Source organism: Stereum hirsutum (assembly GCF_000264905.1).
Source record: "Stereum hirsutum FP-91666 SS1 unplaced genomic scaffold STEHIscaffold_12, whole genome shotgun sequence".
In the NCBI taxonomy this organism is placed as follows: domain Eukaryota; kingdom Fungi; phylum Basidiomycota; class Agaricomycetes; order Russulales; family Stereaceae; genus Stereum; species Stereum hirsutum.
The window spans coordinates 1,220,663-1,229,933 of record NW_006763142.1 but is presented as its reverse complement, the minus strand read 5'-3'; the positions used below and the strand labels follow the sequence as shown (position 1 = coordinate 1,229,933).

General features: G+C 52.4%; 3 protein-coding genes across 3 annotated transcripts; 1 reads left to right on the top strand and 2 right to left on the bottom strand.

Annotated features, from left to right (window-relative positions):
• Positions 1-624: 624 nt before the first annotated feature.
• Positions 625-897, bottom strand: STEHIDRAFT_62411 (uncharacterized protein; the record flags this gene model as incomplete). The annotated part of the gene is made up of 1 exon (XM_007306740.1): positions 625-897. The coding sequence occupies one exon, from the start codon at positions 895-897 to the stop codon at positions 625-627; it is 273 nt and encodes a 90-aa protein (XP_007306802.1).
• A 2,270-nt stretch (positions 898-3,167) lies between these two features.
• Positions 3,168-3,761, bottom strand: STEHIDRAFT_36292 (uncharacterized protein; the record flags this gene model as incomplete). The annotated part of the gene is made up of 1 exon (XM_007306677.1): positions 3,168-3,761. A coding segment is annotated over one exon (594 nt), but the record flags the coding sequence as incomplete, so codon positions are not given.
• Positions 3,762-7,338: 3,577 nt separating this feature from the next.
• STEHIDRAFT_28021 (uncharacterized protein) lies at positions 7,339-8,379 on the top strand (the record flags this gene model as incomplete). The annotated part of the gene is made up of 2 exons (XM_007306670.1): positions 7,339-7,600; positions 7,715-8,379. Coding segments are annotated over 2 exons (927 nt in total), but the record flags the coding sequence as incomplete, so codon positions are not given.
• Positions 8,380-9,271: the final 892 nt, after the last annotated feature.

Sequence of the window (9,271 nt, the reverse complement as noted above, 5' to 3'; positions counted from 1 at the left end):
TCCGAGTCTACTCCGATCATGTTGCGAGCAGACGTATGTAATGGTGTCCATAATGTGTCCATGTCTACTTCAAACCTTTGCAAGCAGACGTACGTAAGGGGGTAGCCGGGATTAGCGGCGTGCAATGAGGGGTGTACAAGGACCATAGTCCAGGGGGTCCTAGCCCAGCGAGTGTTGAGTGGATACAAGGACGTACCAGTCCAGGGAACACCGAGTCTCAAGGCTCGGTGAGGAGCAAGGAGATCGAGTTAGGGAACTATTCTACGATACAGGTAGTTCTTATATACATCCTGGGCTGACCCTTGAGGGCACGTCCTCACTGTACACTAACGAGTGAACACTACAGGAATCCTTCATGGATATCCAGTGGGTCCAGCAATGGGCACAATGGGTACAAACCGCTGAGTCAACATGCACAAGACTATTCTAGAACGTTCCAGACCTGATCACATGTCCCTACATCACGACCACAAGGTCACATGCCATCACGTGCCTACCACATGACTGGTCACGTGCCTATCCCTCTATCCATCCCACATCTCCATCGTTGAAGTGGCACCTGGGGCCACAATGCCTGCAAGGCGCGTACACTCCTTAGAAACGCCGAGAAATAAAGAGTTAGGTTTAGCCCAAAGGCCGTTTCACCGGGCGGGTCATCATGGATGCCAAGGTGTGGTGAGTCTCTTCGAAGGTTTTTCCCGTTGCGATGAAGATGGTGTCGTCCGCATATCTGGAGGCGAGCTCATTCGGGCCCTCGGGGATGTCCAGAACATCAGCGTTGTAATAGATATAGATGAGGAAAGAGAATGGGCACCCCTGACCAATCCCATGATCGATGACGAAGGGATCCGAGGTAAAGTTGTCAAAGCGCAGCCGAGTACGACGATTTGCCAGCATTCGACCGACGAAGTCGACAATAGGTAGCGGGACCCGGCGTTTACGCATGTTGTGGAGGACGCGGTCGTGAACGGCATTGAGGAAAGCACCCTCGATGTCGAGAAAGAGAACGGAAACGACCTTGTCCTGACGCCAAGAGTGTCTGATGTGATGTACAAGGTAGTGCATGGCATCCGTCGTGGTACGCCCTGGTCGTCCGCCAAAGTGTGTAGCTGGGAGGAGCTGATGGCGCTCAGTCAGATAGGAGAGCTGGCCTGCAACTAGAGCAGAGAGGAGTTTGGCCAGTGTGCAGAGCAGAGCAATCGGACGAAAGGACTTGGCAAGATCGTAGGCCGCCCGACCAAATTTCCGAAGAACGATAGTGAGAAACTCCTTCCAAGGCCCGTAATAGGTCCGGAGCGTGAAGATGGCACGGAAAATGAAGAAGATACGATCGATGATAACATCAATGCACTTCATAAGGACAACGTTAGGTATACCGTCCGGACCCGGTGCCTTGTAGGGACTGAGCTTTGAAACCTGGGCCCGTATCTGCGCCCGTGAGAAGTTGTGATAGGTACCAGGGATGGGATCGTCGTATATGAAGTCAGTCGGCACGGAAGACTCTGCTGGGCGTGGAGGAAAGAACGATTTCGCCAGGACCTCAGCCTTCTGAGCTTCGGAAGAAGCGATGATGGTGCTGCCGTCCACCTGCGAGATTTTAAGGGGAGGAATCTTGGTCTTCCCAGCGTCGCCTGAAGGGGTGGATATAAACCGGCTTGCCGTCCAGAGATCAGGGCCGGTGATATTCTCCAGCCAATCCTTCCAGTGATGCCGCTTGGTGGATTCTAGCACAAACTTGTACTGCCGCTTTGCCTCGCCCGCTACTGCATGAGACCCATGTCCCGGAAGATCTCGGAACTTGTAGGCCTGTCGAGCCGTGCGTGTCATGTCCCTTCGCAGATCTGCTAGTTCACGAGTCCACCAGCGTTTCGAATGAGGAGAAGGACGAGACAATGGAACATGAGAAGCAATAGTAGCCTGAATGCATGAAGTGAGGGTAGAGACTGCTCGGATGAACTCCTCCTCAGAGGTCAGATACGAAACAATAGGTAGCGGAGATGAGGCTAAACGATCTTCTAAGTTTGCCCGGAAAGCTGCCCAATCAACAAGACGAAAATTTGGAGTGGGGATCTGTTCCACATGCGCAAGGGAAAGGTCCAAGATGCTGACAATGGGTACATGATCGGTGGTAGGCCCCTGCAGCTCTGGCTTTGTGTCACAATGAATAAAAAGATCGAGAGTATGAGGGGTGCAGAAGACATTATCCAGCCGAGACCAGAGCTTAGAGACGAAATGGCGGTGTGTAGGGATCCCGGCAGGAAGCGCCATGCGCAAATCAAGGTCAGATAAAAGAGTCATGAAATGTTCAGAGGCCTCCTGGGCGCTCGGAGTGAATAAACGAACATCCTCCGGGTTATCCCAAGCAGGATCGTGACGGTTGAAATCGCCGAGCCATATGATGTGCGAATTTGGAGAAGGAAATAGAAGAGCATGATTCAGACGGAAGAACTCGCGAAGAGCTACCTCGGTGACAGAGCTGGCCCCGTCGTTGTAGATGTTGAAAATAGTCACTGAGTCAAAATTTGGTCGGCCATGTCGACCTGGCCGCAAGCTCGGGACTCGAAATTGGATAACGGTGACATCCGGGGAAGGAAAAGAGAGTTGTTCCCAGGGACATGTAGCGGCAATGTTAGAGCGAACAAATGTGATAGAACGAGAGATTTGATCAGAAGTCAGATGAGTAGACGGGTACACGACATGCCAGTCTCGAGAGGCACGAGTGTTGTTGAGATAGTCAAGATAAGGTTCCTGGAGTGCAAGGACATCGTAGTCTGCCCATGAGCGGTCGTTGAACAAGCCAAACTGCATAATGTTGGAAGCATTCACGTTTTGTTGCCATAAACGCAGCTTCGAAAAGGTGGTGCCCTTGTGCCCATTCATCGGGAACCCAACGGAGTCGCGTTAGAGGACGTGACAGGGCCGAGACGCCCATGGCCCTCCGGATCATGATATTCATTAGGTGTGGGCTGAAGCGGACGGGCAGGACGGCAATCCAAATGAGGAGGAGCAGGACGCTGCCACTCTGACAGGGTAGTCTGATGCTGACGGTTAGGCTGAGGACGTGTATCACGTTGAGCCGTCTTTTCGACTGCAAAGGCCTTTGGGAAGCGTTCCTGAAGCGGAATTCGAGGCGGGGCCGCACAGTGCGTGACAGGGTCGCCTGTAACATAGAACGGCATAGCGTTGTCTGGGTTGCGCATATCATAATCATCACACAACTGGAGGAAGGTCGGACAATGCCTGTCGGAACTGGCATGAGAATCTGAGTTGCAAGAAACACAATGAACGGTCTTGTAATCAGTACATTTGAATGAGCGATGGGCACCTCCACAAGACCCGCAAACATCAACACTGGACTTGCACGATGCAACCATGTGCCCATAATGATGGCAACGGGAGCACTTCACCGGTTCTTTCTTGAACTTCTCCACTTCTACCAAACAATCCAATATAACAACATTCCCGGAGATAAGAGAGTTCGCGGCCTCAGCCGTCGTGGTATAGAGAACACAGTGCGCCCTGGACTGAGTAGGGTGGCGACGATCAACAGCCTTGATCCAGCGGCCACCGATTATAGTACCTGAGTCCAGTCCGGAGTGTACCTCCAAGGCCCGTAAAGAAGCTGCATCATCAAAATCAAAGGCTACGGGCGTGAAGCGGACAAGGACAGGGAAAACCCTATCTCTGGCAGATGCGGTAGATGTGAAACAGGAAGCAAATTGGGTGCAGATCTCTCCAGAGCGAAGCCAGTCAGCGGCCTCCTTAGTATCGAGGAGAAACACAGCTCCAGTCCTGCGCACCCGGTGGGCGGCAAGCACGGTAACAGCGATGGTTGGGTTCAGAGAAACGACAGAAGCCTTTGCCTTAGCAAGTAGCTCAGAGATAGAACTCGTCAGGATAGGATCATTGTCCTTCACAGCTCCGAAATCAATAGCGACCTGACGGGCTTGTAGTACCGCATGCCGGACAACTTTCGGATCCAACCCACTAGCAGAACCATAGCCAGAAGCGGAGGAGTTCACCAGAGCATCCCGATAAGAAGGGACCGAACCAGGCACCCGAGCAAAGTCTGGGGGCCCAGCAGAAATACTCTTAGAAGCCGAAGACAATTCAGCAGATGTAGCCTTCAGTCCAGAAGCGACTACTTTCAGCTGATCCATGCACTGGAGAGACTCGTGAACAGCAGTGAGATCGTCCTCTACCGTGGAGGACAAGGTGCGGACGACAGATTCGAGTGGAGCGACAGCAGCGGAGACAGCGGGCCCAATCTGATCGAGGACGGGGCGGAGGCCCTCAGCGACACCACGGGTGACACTTTCAACAAGGGCGTCGCGCTGAAAGTCGTGGTCGAGAGATCCCAGGAGCGTGGCGACATGGCCAATGGCGGCGGCGGCGGGAGCGGGGAGGGCGCGATTGCTGACCTTGGTGTCACGAATGCGAAGGAGAACTGTGCGAAGGTTGGCAATCGTGGCTGGATTCTCGGGAAGACCGAACTGCTTGAGCGCGGCTTTCGCATCGGCGACCTCGTCAGGACCGATGGCAGAGGATTGAGACTGAGACAGGGCAGGGGAGGTATCGCGTTGGAGGATTTCAGTGAGGGTGGGCTGGCGGGACCCGGCGGGCGGGGTGAGACCCCGGTTTCCAGTGGCGGAAGCCGACTTGTCGATGGGCTTAGGCTTCGACATTGGGAACTAAGCTTCAAAGAGGGACAGGAAATGCAAGAGAGTGACTATGCGAAGGGCTATGGAGAATATCGAGACATATTAAGAGGACGAAAAGTGCAGCGGGTAACGAGAGAGATTCAAGGAGTCGGGGTCCTGGGCGGTGCCGGGGTGTCGGTGGTGGTGGTAGGCGGAAGAGAAGATGTATGAGAGATCCATTCATATCGACTCATATACCCCACTTGGACAATCACCTAACGGTTCCGAAATTCAGTTTGCTTATTTATCAGCCTGTCAAGATAAAAACATAAAATCCCAGTTCCAAGCCTGTTCCATTTTGACTGTGACCCAAATACACGACACATCCGGGTCCAGGGTATCGTTTTCCTCTCATTGCACTCCCACTCCGCAGATCAAAACCCATAAAATCACAAAAACCGATAACCATCCTATACCCGTCCACCCCATCAGTCAGTGCTATGCACAGGTGGTCCCGCCCTGTCAGTTTCACCCTCAGTATCACAACCGTCCAGGTCCCGGAGACATCGTTCGGCCGCAAGACAAGGAGATAGTACAAATCTTTGCGAAGAAGAAGTACAAGCCTGTGGCACAAAAGGTTCGACCAGTCCTGGCGGACCTTCCGGATACCTTCCGCATTGAACGAAACATACGGGGGGATCCACTAGCGACATTACCGGTCATCTCACCGATCATACCCGCATTCGAGCCCACTGGGAGATACACTGAGGAACGCCGGCAGATTATTGATGCAGTACATTCCGGTGATTTTCTTTGGCCAGACGAGCGCGCTCTCATGCACCATTTCATGTGTCTACATCAAGACGGCTTTGCTTGGAGTGACACAGAATGAGGACACTTTCGAGAGGACTTCTTTCCGCCCGTCCGGATGCCCGTCATAGCACACAAACCATGGAATCTCCGAAACATTCCAATACCACCAGGTATATATGACAAGGTTTGCGATATCATCAAGACCAAACTGGCCGCCGGTGTCTATGAGCCATCCAACTCCTCATATCGTTCCCGCTGGTTCTGCGTAGTCAAGAAGGACGGATCAAGTTTGCGGATTGTTCACAGACTGGAACCATTGAATGCGGTGACTATACAACATTCTGGTGTACCCCCGCATACAGATGCATTGGCGGAGCATTTTGCAGCGCGTGCATGTGGGGGTATGCTGGACCTATTTGTTGGATACGATGAGCGGGCACTGGACGAATTCTCACGAGACCTGACAACCTTTCAAACCCCGTTCGGCGCGCTACGCTTGGTTACCCTACCGATGGGTTGGACGAACTCTGTGCCAATCTTCCACGATGATGTCACATATATCCTACAACCTGAAATCCCAGCGACCACTATACCTTATATCGATGATGTTCCCGTGCGTGGTCCGGCCTCGACGTATCAGAATGCGGATGGCACCTATGAGACACATCCGGAGAACCCAGGAATTCGCCGCTTTGTGTGGGAGCATTTCCAAGGACTCAACCGGGTAGTGCAAAGAATGAAGTACTCGGGCGGGACATTTTCAGGTTACAAGGCCGTACTTTGCACTCCGGAGATTACAGTGGTGGGACATCGCTGTACAGCAGAGGGCCGACTACCCGAAGAAGACCGTGTGGCCAAGGTATCATCATGGGGGCCATGCAAAGACCTCTCTGAAGTCCGCGCTTTCCTCGGGAGTGTAGGAGTGTGCCGGAACTTCATCCGAAACTTTGCACACCGGGCACATGCACTCACGATGTTGACCAGGAAGGAGCAGCCCTTTGTGTTCGGACCAGATCAGTTGGCAGCCATGGAAGACCTCAAGGAGGTGCTGAAGAATTCCCCGTCTCTTCGGCCCATCAATTACGGCTCAGTGGCAGCAGTTATCCTCGCAGTGGACACGTCTTACCTGGCCGTCGGATTTCACCTCTGTCAGTGCGACCTTGACAACCCCCGGACCCGCTACTATGCGAGGTTTGGATCCATCACGCTCAATGATAGGGAGGCCCGGTTCTCACAGCCCAAGCTGGAGCTTTATGGCCTGTATCGTGCGCTGCGGTCCCAGAAGATGTACTTAATCGGGGTCCGGAACTTGACGGTGGAGGTCGATGCCCGCTATATCAAGGGAATGCTCGCCAACCCAGATATCTCCCCAAGTGCCAGTGTCAATCGATGGATCATATCGATTCTGACATTCCATTTTACTCTGATTCATGTCCCCGGAACCCTTCACACCCCAGATGGACTATCACGACGACCGCCGCAGCCTGGCGACCTTCCGGAGCCTGACGATACGTTCGAGGATTGGATTGACCAACTCTATGGATTCATGCACTTCATCAACGAGACAAGCGCAAGGCCCTCCCTATCCCGGAAACTGTCCATCTTCGCGCAGACAGAGCTAGGGTCAGCCAATCCAGTGATGGGTGAACAGACACAGTCGCTGGAGCTGCCAACGTCAGAGGCAGCCCGGGCAGCGGATGCAAGACTGGTGCTAGTGCGCCAATGGCACGACACCCTGAAATGTCCAGCCAATATGTCAGAGCGCGACTATGCTGCCTTCCTACAGTACTGCATTGAATTCTTTGTCCGCGACGACCGGTTATGGCGCAAAGATCCACAAGGACGACACAAGCTGGTCACCCCTCCGGACCACCGTCTCGCAGTGCTGCGTGCAGGCCATGATGATGTTGGGCACAAGGGCTTTTATGCAACCAGGGCACTACTATCCGAACGGTGCTGGTGGCCGCACATGCGACAAGACATTGCGTGGTTTGTCAAGACCTGCCACATTTGCCAGGTCCGACAGATGCGTCAAATCCTGATACCACCGACAGTTGCGCTCCCGGCACCCCTCTTTGCGAAGATGCATGTGGATACCATGTTTTTACCTGCGTCAGGGGGTTTCAAGGCGCTCGTGCATGGACGCTGTTCCCTTAGTCATTATCCGGAGTACCTTGCGCTGCGCAGAGAAACTGGAGAAGTGATTTCCCGTTGGATTTTCGAGTCGATTATCTGCCGGTGGGGCACACTCTGCGAAATAGTCACCGACAATGGCACTCCATTTCTCAAGGCGATGCCTATACTGGAGAAGAAGTATCACATCAAGCACATCCGGATTTTGGGTTACAACTCACGGGCCAATGGGATTGTGGAGCGACCACACCTCGACGTCCGACAAGCATTATTCAAGGCCGTGGACGGAGATGAGAGCAAATGGAGCCGAGCGCTGGCCCACGTCTTCTGGGCAGACCGTATCACTGTCCGGAGACGAATGGGTTGTTCTCCCTATTGTGCTGTCACCGGAACGGAGCCAATCCTTCCCCTTGACATCACCGAAGCTTCATACCTGTTGCCCCCGCCGCCTGGGGTTCTCTCGACTACGGAGCTGATTGTCTTCCGTGCTATAGCATTACAGAAACGTCGCGCACATCTTACAGCACTACGGTCGAGGGTATACTCAGCCCGGGTGGAGGCAGCCCTATGCTTTGAGCGAGAACATGCTCATACCATACGCGACTTTGACTTTCAACCAGGCTCTTTGGTTCTCATGCGTAATACTGCGATTGAGAAGTCATTAAGCCGGAAGATGCGTCCACGCTACACTGGGCCCCGAGTCGTCTTGGCACGTAACCGGGGAGGAGCGTACATTGTTGCCGAACTCGATGGTGCTGTCCTTCATCGCCCGATGGCATCAGGAAATCTGGTATCTGCTATATAGCTGGTGTGTTTTCCCACCCCTGGTTTGATAGCAGAACCCACGCTCTGAGAGCTCTGAGAGCACTCATATCAGTATGAGTAAACACTCTATATCATTAACTTGTATGACTATCTATACAGATACTACCATGTCCATGTATCTGTATTACCCTGTTCCACCTCAATAGAGATCTCTTACATGAGAGTGCCACCAGTCACAAGTGTCACAATGTCACAATTTTTGCTGGCCAGCCAGCAATTTGGGCCACACTTCTGCTCACATGTCCAAGCATCACTTCCTGACAAAATTAGGTATTGAGATTGATAGTATGGAAGACATGATGATATATAAGCTATCAACAAGGATAAATACAACAATAATAGGGAGACAGAGTCTGAGTGGCACTGATGTGGCACAAGGATATAGAACACAAATTGAAGAGGTAATGTGACATTTTGATGGTTTGAGTGATACATCCTCTCTACCCATACACTCTCTGGGGTTGATTTGTAAAGACAAAGAGGAGAACAAGTCGAAATTTGAAGCAGAGAAAATATAATGAAGGCAGGGTAGGGTAGAGGATAAGAAGAGAACAGGATTCTGTAGGAACTGTGGTGAATAATACATACCTGAGTGGAGAATACTCAACTTTAGATGTGGGAAGAGCCATGTATGGAGGGAACAAGAGAAAGATGGTCAAGTTGGAGAGAGGGAAAGGAAGCAAGAGGGGGCTAGGGATCAGGGAAGGAGAGTCCACTGAGAGAGCCACAAAGCAGTCAGAGATAATCTAAGGCCAGAGCCATTCACTACTCACCTCAAGAAGCATACTCTATTCTATCCCATGCCTTCACACATCTCCAGAAAGAGACAAAAAAGACGAAATATCCTGAGAGAGAACAGT